The sequence below is a fragment of the Nannospalax galili genome, unplaced genomic scaffold (genome assembly GCF_000622305.1).
Source record: "Nannospalax galili isolate Female #2095 unplaced genomic scaffold, S.galili_v1.0 scaffold262, whole genome shotgun sequence".
Lineage (NCBI taxonomy): Eukaryota > Metazoa > Chordata > Mammalia > Rodentia > Spalacidae > Nannospalax > Nannospalax galili.
In genome coordinates, this window is record NW_008348083.1 from 562,763 (window position 1) to 578,893 (window position 16,131).

General features: G+C 48.2%; 1 protein-coding gene across 2 annotated transcripts in view; it reads right to left on the reverse strand.

The window, feature by feature from the left end:
* Arhgef18 (Rho/Rac guanine nucleotide exchange factor 18) overlaps nt 1-16,131 on the reverse strand; it is a 119,400-nt gene that overhangs the window by 79,229 nt on the left and 24,040 nt on the right. The window contains exons 6-10 of one of the 2 annotated variants that reach the window (XM_017800994.2): nt 15,149-15,206; nt 14,341-14,385; nt 13,344-13,421; nt 12,888-12,990; nt 12,566-12,707 (exon numbers count right to left, since the gene is read on the reverse strand). In XM_017800994.2, coding sequence (XP_017656483.1) covers nt 12,566-12,707; nt 12,888-12,990; nt 13,344-13,421; nt 14,341-14,385; nt 15,149-15,206 — 426 coding nt within the window. Of the gene's footprint in view, nt 1-5,484; nt 5,601-12,565; nt 12,708-12,887; nt 12,991-13,343; nt 13,422-14,340; nt 14,386-15,148; nt 15,207-16,131 lie in introns of those variants that run through there. The other variant, XM_008844554.2, reaches the window with a different exon arrangement.

Here is a 16,131-nt window from a genome sequence, read left to right on the forward strand (position 1 = left end):
ATTGCTGAATAACATTTCCCCAAACATATGAGCAACATTCTATTTATCCACCAGGGGATAGTCATCTGGATTGTCTATACTTCTGGGCTTTAAGAATAATGTTAGGAATATTTCTGCACAGATGGTCCTTGACTTGCAATAGTTCAGCTTATAACATTTCAACTTTAGAACTATGCAAAAGCACCACCCATCTAATAGATACATTATGGGGGCCAGCAAGATGGCTCAGAGGGTAAAGATGTCTTGCCGCCAAGCCTGAGGAACCGAGTTCTATCCTGGGACCTACATGGTAGAAGGAAAGAACTGATTCCACAAAGTGGCCAATGACCTCCACACATGCACACCCCCAGTAACATATAAAGTAAAAATTTAAAAAAGAAATCAGACTACAGTGCTTGCTAGACTGTGGGTATTGTAACTCACTTTTTTTTTTTTTTTTTTTGGTACTGCTAGGATTGAACCTAGGGCATCATAAATGCAAGTACGGTGCTCCACCACTGACCTACATCCTCAGCACTCCTATTTTTACTTTTGATTTTGAGGAAGGGTCTCACTAAGTTGCTCAAGGTGACCCTGAACTCACCCTGTAACCAAAGCAGGCCTTGAATTTATGAACCTCCTGCCACAACCTCACAAATAGTTGGGGTGATAGGTCTGTGTCACCAGACAAGGCTGTTTGTGTCTGGAGAGATAGCTCAGTGGTTAAAAGCATTGGCTGCTCTTGCAGAGGACCTGGATTTGGGCTCCAGCACCCATACAGCAGCTAACAACTATTCATAATTTCAGTTCCAGGGGGATCTGACACCCTCTTCTGGCCTCCACGGGCATTGCATGCACATGGTGCACATAAATACAGACAAAACGCATAAAATTTTTTAAAGAAATTCTCTGATAATTTCATACATCTATATAATGCCTTATGATGACTCTCACTCCCACCCTATCTTATCTCCCTCCCAGCCCTGTCATCCCCTCCCCCCCACAAGTCCCTTTCCACAGTCACATCTTTTCCTGTATGTACATGATCCAGAGTTTAACCTAAGACATCTGTGCGACCACAGGTTTGGAGCTATCCAGAGCCTGGTGCATGTGCTACTGAAGACAGTGACTACCCCTCTCCCAGAATCCATCCGTGGCCAACAGTTCAGCAGGGAGGGGCAGGGACCTGTGAGCATCTTTCCCCACCCATGACTGACTGCTGACTGGCCCAGTCTTGTGCAGGCCCAGTGTAGGCAGCCACAGCTGCCGTCAGTTCATGACTATAATCGCTGTGTTCTCCCCAGAAGACAGCATTCCACAGCTCTTCTCCCTAGGTCTAGCTCTTTCATTCCTTCTGGCCCCTCTTCAGAGATGTTCCCCAAGCCTTAAATAAGGAGGTGGTATAACTGTCTGTTTAGGATCAGCACCTTAAAAATAACTGTGAGTCTCTGCATTCACTGCTAAAACAAGAGCTTGCTCTGTAGCCCGGGCTGGCCTCAAGCTTGCTCTGTAGCCCAGGCTAGCCTCAAACCTACTCTGTAGCCTAAGCAGACCTGGAACTCTTGGATCTTCCTGCCTCAGCAGCCCCTCCAAGTGAGATGTCCTTATATGCAGGGTTATGGTGAACTCCTGACACACAACTGGATGCAACTGATTGTTTCAAATGCGTCTCTCTTTTGAAATGTCTCTCCTCCTGAAACCCATTCATAAAAATGACGAGCTGAAAAACTTTTCCAGTGCCTGGATATATGGCTCAGTAGTTAAGAGCACTGGTTGCTCTTAACCCAGGTTCTCTATAAGAGCAGTCTGTGTTCGTAACCACTGAGCCATCTCTCCAGTCCAAAGACTTATTTTTAATTTTTTTGATTTGTTTTTATTTCATGAGTGTTTTGCCTGTGCGTGCAATGCGCACAGAGGCCAGAAGAGGTCATTGGATTCCTTGAAGCTAGAGTTTCAGGTGGTTGTGAACCATCAGACATGGGTGCTAGGAAGTGAACTCAGGTCCTCTAGAACAGCAAGTACTCTTAAGCACTGAGCCAGTTCCAATACACAATTTTTAAAATGTGTTCTATCAGACTAAACCTTCAGAACCATTTTTTCAGGAGATAGTCACAAACTAGTGTATCTACTATTAATAGTTTGCTTTTTGAAACACAGTCTCATATAACCCAGGCTGGCCTCAAACTCTTGAACTCCTGATCCTCCATTTCCTGAGTGACGGGCTTCAACTACTACATACCCTGGTTTACCTAGTTCTGGGGATGCAACCCAGGGCTTCCTGCATGCTAGGCAAGTGCTCTACCAACTGAGCCACATTCCTTTTGCACATAATTCTATTGAAACCATGACTCTGTTTACACACACAAAAGCAGGGAACAAGCTGAATTCAGTTTATACATAATTTGATTTCAACAACAACAATGAAACCCAGACAGCTACAGGGGCTGATACACCAAGCTCACCAGTCAGGGCATTATTTTAACATTCCTGCCCTGAAAAAAACAAACAAACAAACAAACAAAAAAACATCTCCAAGGCTGCTCTAGAGCAGCCACCTGAATTGCTCTGCACTGTCTGTACTGGAAAGGGTTTTTCAAAAAGTAGGGCTGTTGATCCCTTTCAGAGAAAAAAAGTGTTTATTTAACAAGTAACAAAGAAACAAAAATGGGCTGAGTTAAATAAAGGCTTGAGGGCTTTAAATAATTTAAGGCTGGAGGTGAAAATTGTTTCAAAAGTCCTAGGTAGAGCTGGAAGAAATGGAAACATAGCCTGGGATGGGAGTCTAGATGGGGACTGGAAGCAGATGAGAACTATGTTAAACATGCGGTAGGTAAACAGTGCCTGGGAGGGCCAGCTGCTTCCCACAGCCTGGCTTCTGATGCTTAACTAGTGCAAGTGGCCTGGCTGGCCTAATTGCTACCTTGTGACAAGAATGCAAATGACACTGCAGCTACTCCAGGAACAGCCAGCAAGGAGCCCACTTCAATATGGTAAGCGGGACATTTTCCATTGGAAGAAGGAAGGAAGGAAGGAAGGAAGGAAGGAAGGAAGGAAGGAAGGAAAAGCACAGAACCGTTTCTCAATTACTCTTAACTTGTGACATTTAAAATTGAAATAATCTGGGCACACCAGAATTTGGGAAGTAGAGGCAGGAGGACCAGGAGTTTCATGATCATATCTGGTTACAGAGTCCAGCCAGCCTGGGATACAAGAGACCCTTCCCAAAACAAACAAACAAACAAAAAAATAAAAAAAAAACAAGAGTTTACAAACCGTTTCTCAATTACTCTTAACTTGTGACATTTAAAATTGAAATAATCTGGGCACACCAGAATTTGGGAAGTAGAGGCAGGAGGACCAGGAGTTTCATGATCATATCTGGTTACAGAGTCCAGCCAGCCTGGGATACAAGAGACCCTTCCCAAAACAAACAAACAAACAAAAAAATAAAAAAAAAACAAGAGTTTACAGAGATGGCTCAGGTTAAGATGGCTTGCTGAACAAACCTGATGACCTGAGTTTGAACCCTGGAATCCACATAAAGATGGAATTAGAGAACTGACTCAACAAAGTCTGCTGACCTCCACACAATAATAAACAAAATTAAAAATAAATAAATAGCCGGGAGTGGCGGCCCACAACTTTGTCACAGCACTCTGGATACAGAGACAGGCAGATGTATGAGATTGAGGCCAGTGTGATCTACATAGTGAGTCCCAGGACAGCTGGGGCTACAGGGACACCCTGTCTCAAAAAGACCAAAACAAACAAACAATTGAAATGAGGGGCTGGAGAGGTAGCTCAGTGGTAAAGGGCTTGCCCAGTTATGTGCAAGGTCCGCATTCAAGCCCCAGTGCAGCAAAAATAAATGGAAAAAGCTAGGTAAAAATATGTGTGTATAATTTTTTGTGTTTTTTTGGAGACAGGATCTCCTTGAAGTCCAGCTGGCCTGGAATTCACTATGTAGAACATGCTGGCCTTGATCTTACAATGATACACCTGTTTCTGCCTCTCCAGTGCTGAGATTAAAGGTATACGCTACCATGCTTGGCAAAATATATCTAGTCTTTGTTTATGCCCCCTAAGGGGCTTGAGGACCCACAGTAATAGCAAATGGGGACAAGTATAAATTTTGACCCAGTCCAAACAAACAACCAAGATGCTCAATTTTCTTGGACTCGGGTCCACCTTAAGATGCCTCAGGGGGTAAAAGCACTTGCAACACAAACCTGGTGACCTGAGTTCAATTCCCAGAACCCCATAAAGGTATAAGGAGAAACCAACTCCACAAAATTGTCCTCTGACTTCCACATGCTGTGGAACCTGCACACACGTATATCATGCACGTGCATAGTAGTAGCAATAATCTAGATTTTTAAGCAAGTCCATATGCACAGATTATATAACAATTACTGAGCATTTATAATATGCAAGACATTCTGCTCTGTGCCCTTTACATACTGCCTCATAGAATTAATTAATTATTCCCATTTTAATGGCGGAGAGTATCAAGGTTTAGGGATGTTAGGCGACCCATTGGCAGTGGAATTGGGACCCGAATCAGGTTCTGAAGTGACACCCAAATCCACAGCCTCGACTTTTCTCCTTACAGTTCAAGAATTAATCATTAACCCATACAACTGCAAAAAAAAAAAAAAAACAAAAAAACTTCAAATCGCCCTTGTCCATCAGGCTGTATACACATTCCAACAAAAAATGGAAGGGGGTCCTTTACTGCCACAGCTCAGGCGTTCCGTCTCCCCAGAACTAAGCAAAGACCGAAATTAGCTACTTCTGTGATTAAAAAAAAAAAAAAAAAACTTCTAGAAACTTTTCACCCTCCCGGCCATCCATTTCTTCCTCAGAGAAAGTTTTCACCCTCCCGGCCATCCATTTCTTCCTCAGAGCAACAGGTAATTAAAAAAGATAAGACAGCTACAACAAAACGCGCAAGAACAGAGAAACGGTTTCCCATTTGGCTCGGAGCAATTAAACTTGCAGTGCACCAGCTGAGTTCTTAGCCCAGAAGGAATGCAGAAGGTTAAGTAGCCAAACACACCCAGTTTGCAAGGTGTTGCACCCAAACGTCCTCTGGCAAGGGTGTCAGGAGCCTCCCCCCCGCCCCAGAAGCCCTGAAGTGGTGCAAGTGATGGCCGTGGGGGTCACTCCATCATTGTCCGTGACCCAGGTGTTCCCAAGTCAGGCTGCAGGCAAAGTAAGTGACTTTTCTCTCTGCTTCTCCAGGAAAGATGGTTGCAGAGTCCCCAGTACTGATCGAGGCTAGGACAGGGCGGCTGGGCATGGTCTGCACCACTGCACCCCACATTCGCCACCTGGAGCCCCAGAAGCATGGAAAAGGGTCACCTGCATGGAGGCGTGGACCGGGCCTGAGGCAGTTCAGGGGTGGGAGGTTGTGTTCCGGGGAGGGGATGTCGAGCCCCAGCTGGTCCCCAAGGGGTCCCCACCCTCTCTCCTGCGCCCGGATGATCGCCGTGCTCCCCTCACCTTCGCGGGGGTCCCCCACAGGCCGTCCACCTTCACGAATCACTCCGGGTTAGCTCTCGCCGTCTCCGCCCGGCCTCCCAGGAGCCGGAAGCGGGACACTGCGCGAGGTTGAACTGTGCATGCGCCGGTCGTCCCTGGGGGCGGGGCCCGGAAGGGGGCGGGGCCTAGACGCGGGCTCGCTCCTCCTGACACCTGGATTTTTGGGGACTTTGCACCTAGGCTGAGCCCAGAGAGCCGGGACGGACGTGGGTTGCACCTAGAGATCACGTGCGGGCACGCGATCTTGTATTGACGGTGAGGCGGGGCGGTCGTGGATGGCTTTCGCTTTTTCCTGACTTTTTTTCCTGGGTCTCATGTAGCCCAGACTGACCTCAAACTCACTATGTAGCAGAGGCTAGCTTTGGAGTCCTGATCCTCCTGCCTCCACCTCCCCAGTGCTAAGATGACAGGTTGGTGTCACTTTTCTTTTTTGGGTCTCATGTAGCCCAGGCTGGCCTCTAACTCATTATGTAGCAGAGGAACTCCTGATCCGCTGCGAAGATGACAAGTGCGGCGTGCCAAACACAGTGGTGCTGGGGCTGGAACCCAGGGCTTCCTGCCAGCAGGCTACCAACTGAGCTCCAGCTCTCTCGCTCTCTCTCTCTCTCTCTCTCTCTCTCTCTCTCTCTCTGGACCGAGGTGGTGGTGCACACCTTTAAGCCCAGCACTTGGGAGGCAAAGGCAGGCAGATCTCTGTGAGATTGAGTACAGCCTGGTCTACATAGTGAGTTCCAGGCCAGCTGGAGCTACAGGGAGGCCTTGTAGGATTTACTTATTTTTGTTTACGTGTATGTGCCTGCATGTTTATATATGTAGCATATGCATGCACCTCAGAGGTCTGAAGATGACATTGAAGTCCCTGGAACTAGAGTTACAGGTGACTGTGAACCATTTGATACCGGTTCTGGGAATTGAACTCAGGTTCTCTGGAAGAGCAATACACTCTCTCACTGAGCCATCTCTCCAGTCCCTTCTTTTCTTCCTTTCCTTTCCCACGCCATCTCCTCTTCCCCTTCTGCCTCCCCCTCCTACCTCCTTATCTCTCTTCTTTCTTTTGCAGAACTTGGGATTGAATTTAGCACTTCTTGGGTAAGCATTCTTCTGCTAAGCTATATCCCAATAAAGGCATTTATTTTCCCCACCACCACTTGGGCTAGATCCAGGGCTGTGTGTATGCTGGGTGAGTATAATACCACTGAGCTATGTCCCAAACTATCTTCCTGCCTGTTCTCTCTCTCTCTCTCTCTCTCTACCTATCACCTATCTTCTGTCTCTTGCATCAATCATTTATTTGTCTATTTCTGTCCATTTTCTGTTATCTAGTTATATCTTATCTTCCATCTATCTATGTATCTGTCAGTCTTCCATCAGTTACCTATTGTCTGTCTATTATCTATATCTACCTATCATCTATCTATCAAAATCAATCATCTATCTGAATTTGAGACAGGGTTTTTACTAAGTTGCCCAGGCTGACCTTGAACACACTGTGTAGCTGCAATTCTAGACAGGCTTTGGACTTAGGCTCCCCCCTGAGTAGTTGAGACTACAGGCCTTCTATATCATGTGCCCAACTCAGCTCAAAGAGTTTTGTTTTCATCTGTAGGCTGGTTAGCAAAGGGATGTGGAGAGGTTTCTAGGGGAATAACAGGGTAGGGGGACCCCTGAGGGGAGTTCAGAGAGGCTGGCAGGCATCTTGAGGGGTCAGTAGGGAACTGGATGATTAGCTGAGTTGAAGAGGCAATCTTGGGGAAGGGGTGACACAGGATGGGGGTGTTTTTAAAGAATCTATTAGGGGGGCTGGAGAGATGGCTCAGGGGTTAAGAGCACTGACTGCTCTTGAAGAGGACTCAGGTTTGATTCCTAGCACCCACATGGTGGCTAACAACCATCTGTAACTCCAGTTCTGGGGAATCTGATGCCTTCTTCTGACCTCCGAGGGCTTTGCATGATAAGTGCACTTACACACATGCAGACAATACACTCATACACGTAAAATAAAAATATTAAACTATTTTTTTAAAAAGCTTTAAAAAAAAAGAATCATTAGGGGCTTGGAATATTATTGGGGGGGATCTCTGAAGGGGAGAATTGAGCTGGGAGGACCCTGAAGGGGGATTTGTGGACTTGGGGAGTTTTTATTTTTCTTTTTTGAGACAGGGTCATGTAGCCCAGGCTGCCCTCCCACTCAATATGTAGCTGAGGATGACCTTCAACTTCTGATATTCCTGCTGCAGCCTCCTGAGTGCTAAGATTACAGGCCTGCTGCACCACACCTGATTTATGTGGTGCTGAGGATGGAACTCAGGGCTTCATGCCTGCTAGGCAAGTGCTCTACCAACTGAGATATAGCCCCAACAAGGGGGGCAGTATTTACGGGGGCTGGAGAGATGGCTCAGTAGTTAAGAACACTGGCTGCTCTTGCAAAGGACCCAAGTTCAGCTCCCAGCACCCACATAGCAGCCCACAATTTTAACTCCAGTTCCAGGGGATCTAATGCCCTCTTCTGGCCTCTGTAGGCATTGCATGGATGTGGTGCACTTATCTACATACAGGCAAAACACACAAAATAAAAATCACAAGACACCTCCTACTTAAGGCATTCCAGACATGATAGGAAAGCTGCATCAATGAAATCTCCACAGTGTGGTAGTCTAACAAGATCTGTATAAGGACAAAACCAGTTGACGTGCCAAGGTGAATAGGGGAAATTTCAAGGGGTCTCACCTCAAAATGACAAACGATAGGCTTAAGTGGATGCTTAAGTTCTCCAGGGACTAGCTCCCTGAGACCCTATCTAATCTCAAATGGACAGCCCAAAATACATGTACCTATGAGCATCACTAAATGGATCAGTGCAGTATACACACACACACACACACACACACACACACACGATTCATGTATGTGTAACTATAAATGTGTGTGTGTATGTAACAATAAAGAAATGGATAAGAAATTGAGAGGAGTGGAAGGGACATGAGAGGATTTGGAGGGAGAGTGGGAGGGATGAAAGTAATGTGAATACAGTACTCATGTATGGGATTCACAAAAATAAAATAATTAAAAAAATAAATCATCTCTATTTTTGTGACACATACAAAAGTACCAAACACTCCCACCTAGGAGCCATCAGATGCCTTCAAACAAGCTGTTGGCTACCAAGAAGCATATCAAAGACCCTAATGGGGTAGGGAATGAGATGGCTTAGTGGGTAAAGGGGTGTGCCACAAAATGTGACAACCTGAGTTCAGTCCCTGGGGCCCACACTGTAGAAGAAGAACCAACTTCACAAGGTTGTCCCCTGGCCTCCACACATGCATGCTATGGCATGCAAGTGCCCCACCACACACATACAAGGGGAAGGGTCAAGACTGGGGGCAGAGGGTACAGTATTGCACATGACCTTGGTTGGGCTTGGGATGTAGCTCAGTTGGTAGAGTGCTTGCCTAGTGTGCTTGGTAATGTCTGTCATCAACTTGACACATCTGGGAAGAGGGAACCTCAATTGGAGAATTTCCTCTATTGGATTGGCCTGTGGTCATATCTGTGAGGCACTTTCTTGATTTTGGAATGATTTGGGAGGGCCCAGAGCACTTTTGAGTGGTCCCACCCCTGGGCAGGTTGTCCTTTGTTGTATAAGAAGCTGGCCAAGGACAGGCCAGGGGAGCAAGCCAGTAAGCAGGTTTCCTCCATCGTCTGTGCATCAGCTTCTTCTCACAGAGATCCACCTGTCTCTGCCTCCCAAATGCTGGGATTAAAAGCATGTGCCACCATGCCCGACTAGAGACCTGATTCTTACAGGAGTCCTCTCACCTCCAGATATATGCTGTTGGGATATATGCACCCAACAAAATTAAGCAATTAATTTAAAAAGTTCTTTGAAACTCAGTTTCCTCATATATGAAAGAAACTGTTGGATTTGCACAAGTAGATAAGGAAGCGCTTTTAAACAGTTGGGTATTTAGGGTACTTTAAGTGCTCAGTATAGCAAGGCTGCCCATTGCTGTTAACCCTGCAGAGTCTTTCTGGATTGTAAGGTGACATTCAGGAAATTGGTCATTGCTTGAACTGTTGTTTGTCAAAGCTGTATTTGTTGGGGATTTACTGATCTGCAAGATATGGTAAGCAACTCCCCACCCCCACCCCACCCCCGACACCCGTTGGTCTGCCTTGCTTGCTGCAGGATCACCTGGCTCAGGGGTGGGCAGACATGTTTCTGTAAAGAGCCCTCCAGAAAATGGTTCCAGCTTTCTAGACTGTGCTGCAAATGATTCAGTCCTGCCATTGTTGTTCAAGAAGAGCAGTAGGCAGTGTACACAGAAAGTGAGCTGGGGACTGGCACAGTGGTAGAGCCTCTGCTTAGTATCCCTCAGCGAAGGGCTGGGGGCGTGGCTCAGTGGCAGAGCACTGACCTAACATGTGCAAGGTCCTGGGTTCAATCACCATTACAACAAATAGCAGCAAAACCTATCAGTAGCAATCACAGGTAGGACACCCATGGTCCCTCAACTAGCAAAGTGACACTTGGAGACAAGGAGGGGGGTGATGAAGGAAAGCCTGCCACTCATGTGCCCAAGAGGCACCAGGCCTGTGTTTCTCACTGCAGAATCTATTCCCACCCTAGGGCTTCCTGGCCATCTCAGATAATTGGCTCTCACTTGGGGCCACTGACATCTGACAATGTCTTGAGACAGTTTTATTATAACTGTCGGGGAGTGCTATTGGTGCTTGGTGGGTGGAGATCAAGGATGTGGCTCAGCATCCTATCAAGGGGTATTGTTCCAGAAGGAATTACTTGGTTCCAAAAGCCAATAGTGCTGATGTCGATGAACATCAAACTTTCGACAGGCATGCCTGCACATGCTCTGCAGTTGGAACTTTTGCTACAAATTGCACATACATTCTTCTTTCTCTGTCACTCTCTGTACCTGTCTCCCTTTGCCTCTGTTTCTGCCTCTTTCTGTTTCTCTGTCTCTGTCTCTTTGTCTCTGTCTGCCTCTCCATTTCTATTTCTCTCTGCTTCTCTGTCTTTGCCTTTCTCTGCCTCTCTCTGTCCCTGACCCTCTCTGTCTTGTCTCTCTCTGTCTCTGTACCCCTCTGTCTTTTGTCTCTCTGTCTCTGTCTCTCTGTCTTTCTGACTCGGAGTATGACCTTGAACTCCTGATCCTCTGGCCTCTACCTCCCAAGTGCAGGGATAACAGGTGTGTGTCACCACACCCAGTTCTTGCAGTTCTGGGACTAGAACCCAGGACTTCATGGTGCTAGGTAAGCACTCTACCAGCTGAGCTAGAACACTAGCCTCACACACATATTTTCTAAGAAATAACTGCCATGCCACTTCTTTAACTCTCTTCAAAACTGGGCAAAGTTTTAAATCCGAGTGAGAACCAGAGCTCTCTTTCCCCTGAGTTTCTGGGCCCCTAGGGCTTTCTCAAGCACGACTCTTGCTACCCAGTTCTGTAGCTGTAGGCTGCCGAGAGGCAGGAAACTGCGTGTTGTAGATTGAATTGTCTCCCACCACCACCCCATATCCTTACTTCAGAATAGGACCTTATTTGGAAATGAGGCCCTTGTATACATGCTTAGTTAAGATGGTGTCACAATGGACTAGGTTGGGCTCCTACTCCAACATGACAGGGGGTCCTTATAGAAAAGGGAGGTTGGAGGCTGCTCTGGTAGTTCAGTCAGTCAAGTGTTTGCCTTGCAAGCACGAGGACCTGAGAACCCATGATCACACACACTTGTAATCTCAGCACAGGAGGCAGAGACAGGAGGATCCTTCAGCCTTGCTGGCCTGGCAGCCTGACCTACTTGGTGAGCTCCAAGCCAAAGTGAGACCCTGACTTGAAAACAAAAAGGTTGGCATCAATGAGATGGCTCCATGGGTAAAGTTCTTGCTGCCAAGCCTAAGGACCTGAGACCCAATCTCAGAACCATGGTGGAAGGACAGAACCAACTCCTGAAAGGTGTCCTCTGACTTCCACATGCACATGTGACACCTGCGTACTCACACTCACACATGCTAATAAATCAACAAATAAGAAGACAAGGTAGGGGCTAGGGAGGTGGCTTCAGAAATGGCTCAGTTGGTAAAGCACTTGCTGTTCAAGCACGAAGACTTGAGTTTGATCCCCAGCACCCATGTGAAAATAAAGCTTTGTAACCGAGGTGCTCAGGGTTTTTTTCCTCAGACAGGCAAATCCCTTGGGCTTGTTGGCTGGACAATTTAGCTGAGTCTGTGAGCTCCAGGTTCACTGAGAGACCTTGACTCAAAAATAAGGTCAAGATCAATAGAAGAAGACACCTGGTGTCAATCTCTGGCCTCTGCATCCATGGGCACACATATGCAACATGTGCATGGGCATACCTGCACATACACCACACACAAGGTGGACAGCACCTGAGGAATGATGTTCAAGGTTGTCCTCTGGCTTCTATACATGTGCAAGTGCACACATGAACACACACACACACACACACACACACACACACACAAGAAAGAAGGAAAGACAGGTGAGAAGGAAGGCAGGAAAAAGAAAAGGCGGAGTGTGGTCCCCTAACATGCACACAAGGATAACATTACAGGAGTACTGTGATGACATCTGTCACAGGCTCTAGAACTACCCAGAAGGTGGGAGAGATGCATGAAAAATTCTGACCTTGTGAGTATGTTGCTCTTGACCATCCAGGTCCCAGAACTGTGAGTTAATATATTTCTGACAGAGATTTAAGCCAATAAGCCCAGGTGTTTTCTCACAGCAACCCTTAGCGAACAGATACCCTGCCCGAAGTCTAGATTTCGCTAGATTCTTGCAAAGGCAAAAGCTGAGTCGGAGGGTGTTTTGTCAGGTTTTAGGTTAACCCAGTAGTCACCGTTCTGGGTGACTGATTGACCTCTGGTTCCCTCCAGGAAGCCACCGATAAGCTCAAACTGAGCAAGGGTGAAATGGAGCAAGGATGTATCAGAGTTTGGAGGGATGCAAGGAAGAAAGAGTGGCTTCCATCCCATCTCGTGGATGGATGGAGCTGAGGGACTCACCAGAACTCAGCAAAGGTTTGCCACACAGTGGACAGTTGGAGTGACTTGAGAAGGTCCCTCGCACCAGCTGGTGTCCGTTGACACACTCTCGTCTTTCTCGAGCATCTGGAACCTTTTCCTTTAGTGGTGCTGGGCTCTTCCCCTGTAGCAGACAACACTGAGTCTCAGAATCTGTTCAGTAGGGGCTGGTCCTTCTATGCCCACCCCATCCCCTGTGTATCCAGCCCTGGTTTGAATTCCAGGGTTCCTGGGACCAGTGCATTTTACGGAGCTGGGGAAAGGAAGAGGGAGCCCCCAACCCCTGGCTCAGTGCCCCCCACACCTTCTCTTTCTGCCTGGTGACCCTGCTGCGGAGGGAACTCAGACTGCGCTTGACTCTGGTGCTCTTGTCCGTCTTCTCATTCTTCCCTCCACCATCCTCACTCCTGGAGGATGGGAAGAGGTGAGGCAGGGCTCCGGGTCAGCCTGAGGCAGCCCTGGGAGGCACTACTAGAATCTGTCTCACGGTGGCATGACCCCTTCTCTGGTCCCTGGTTTCCCATCGTGCCACTTCCCATCTTCCCATCTTCCCTCTCCCTTTCCTTTCCGTCTCCTTCCCCTCCCCTATTCTTCCCATCTCCCCTCCCCTCCTGTGCCCTTACCTTCCCTCCCAGCACCCTGTAGCCCTTGAACTTGAGCTCTTCCCGCCTCAGCTGTGGCTGTCTAGGATGAAGCCAGTACTCAGGGAGCCCAGCACAAAGACCCTGCTATGGCCACCTATGGAAGCTTGTTGACTCACTCAGACAGGAACTCAAACCAGGTGAGGTTGGAGTGGGCTCCTCCAGGACTGGTGGACATGTGAGCACGCTGTCGGGCCCTGCAGGATCAGATGGGGACAGACATCTGGGTCTCCAGGCAACTCAACCTTTAGCCTCTCTCTCTACTCTCCCAGAGTTGTAGAGTACAGGCCTGCCTCAAGGGCAGTGCATAGTGGACATAGTGACAGGCTGTCCAGCAGAGGGCAATAGCAAGTCTTGATTGAAGGACATGAGCGGGTAAGGAGGGTTTTCTAACAGATGATGGTATGTTAGGAAAGAGCTACCTTTTCTCATCTGATATACCACTGGCCTTCCTCTCCTCCATTTCCTTTTCCTCCTCCTCTTTCTCCTCCTCATCTTCTCCTCCTGTTTCTCTTCCTCCATCCCTTTCTCTTCCTCTTCCTCCTTACCTCCTCCATTTCTTCCTTCTCTTCTGATGTCTTCTCATCTCCTTTATCCATATCCTTCTCCTCTTCTTCCTTTTCCTCCTCCTCCTCCCCCCTCCTCTCCTCCTCCTTCTCCTTCTCCTCCTCCTCCTCCCCTCCTCCTCTCCGCTCGGGGTTAGGGCTAGATTGGCCAGGCCACTTGGAACCGGGACGTTATAGAGAGGCCATTCGCTGGCCAGGCAAGCTGGGAGTGGAGGCCTCCCCCCCCTCCTCCTCTCCTCCTCCTCTTCCTCCTCCTCCTTCCCACTCCCTTGCTCCTTCTCCCCCTCTCTTCTCTTTGACAAGGCCTGACTACATAGCCCAGGTTGGTCTTGAACTCACAATCTTCCTGCTTCTTTAGTCCCCCAAGTGCTGGGATGAGAGGCATGTGTCCCCATACCCATTGGCTCCTTTCTTCTTTCTACCTGACTCCCATGTCTGTCTACTCCCCTACCTACCCCCATGCCTGTTCTGCATCCCTGTTCCCCTCAATGTGCATCTGCAATGCTCCCTAACCTCGTGTTCTGTAGCACGTGTGCCCCTTCCCACATACCCATGGTACTGCCTCAGTTCTTGAAGTACTTGCTGAACAATCAACCTGGAGAAAGAGTGGGATCAAAATAGCACAGTTGCCTCAGGTTACAGACACATTCCCCAAGATGAATCATGATTACCCACCAAACCCTGGGCATACCTTAACTGGGTACCCTGAACAGACCCGAGGGGGCTCTTCCCTGGGAGAAGGTTGTTTGAGGAAGAAGCCCCATTATTTGACACTAAGCCAGATTGAGGCTAGCCATGGCCACTTATAAAAAAATTGTGGGGCGGGGGCTGAAGAAATGGCTCAGCAGTTAAGAGCACTGGCTGCTCCTGCAGAGGACCCAGGTTTGGTTCCCAGCACCCACAACTAACTGTCTGTAGCACTAGTTTCAGGGGCTCTGATGCCCTCCTCTGACTTCTGGAGCCACAGCGCACATGCATACATACAGGCAAAACACTTATACACATAAAATAAAAGATTTTAAAAAACTTTTGAGATGGGGTCTCATGTATCTTAGGCTGACCTCCTACTCATTATTAGCCAAGGATGACCTTAAACTTCTGATCCTCCTGCCTCCATCTCCAGAGTGCTGAGATGACAGGTGTGGATCATCAAGCCTGGTTCATACAGTGCTAAGGATGGAACCCAGGGCTTCATGCATGCTGGATTACACCAACTCTACCTACTGAGCTATATCCCCAGCCCAACCACAGCTGCTTATGACCAGCAACACTGCAGTTTCTGGTCCCAGTCTCAACCTCCCCACCCACCAGCCAGTCCACTAGGGGCACCCCTGCATGTGCGTGGGACAGACACTCACACATGATCTGGCTCCACGTGGTCCTTTTCCAAGCACTCCAGCACAGGAGGTTCGAAGCCTAGAAGCATCCCCCAGCAGAGGAGGCAGGGGAATGAGCAAGGGTCCAGCTGTGCACCTGCCCACCCTGAGCCTCCGAAGGACTAGCGACTGTACAGCAAATACTGGCAATCTCTCAGGGAGATGAGATGGGAAAAAGACAGAGTCAGGGACTGACTCGCTCAGCACACCTGTGTGCTCTTAGCACACTTACCTAGGGTCCTAAGGAATTACATCACTGCCCCTTTTTACAGAGGAAAGCCACAGAGTTTCCAAGACCGCCTCGCAGCAGCACATTGGATTTGTATAGCGGTCTGAGTGACACCCTAGAAGCATGACTCTTTGAACAGAGATAGTGAGTGTGTGGAGGAGAAGAGATAGAGAGAGAGGGAGAGAAGAAAGAGGATGCAGCAAGAAACAAGAGAAAAGAGGAGAGATGAGAGAGGACGAGATGGAGGGAGGGAGGGCAGAGATCGGGGAAGAGGGAGGGGGAGAGGGAGAAATGGAGGGGGAGGAGGAAGAGAGGAGAGAAGGGGGGAGGAAAGAGGGAAGATGGAGGAAGGAAGGGATGGGAAAGGACATAGGAGAGAGAGAAGAGAGGGAGAAATGGGGGTTGATGAGGAAGACGGGAGACAGAAAAGGAGAGAGACAGAGAGAGACAGAGAGAGAGAGAGAGAGAGAGAGCGCTCAGTAGGTAAACGTGCTTGTCACCAAGCCTGATGACCTGACTTCATCCCTTGAATATTATGGAAGGAGAGAACTGACTCCTGCAATTTGTCCTCTGACCTCCACATGCATGTCATGGCATGTTTGCACCCCCAACACCACACACACACACACACACACACACACACACACACACACATACGCCAGTAATAAATAATTTTGGGGGGGTCTTTTTGAAGCAGGGTCTCCCTGTAGCTCCAGCTGTCCTGGAACTCACTATA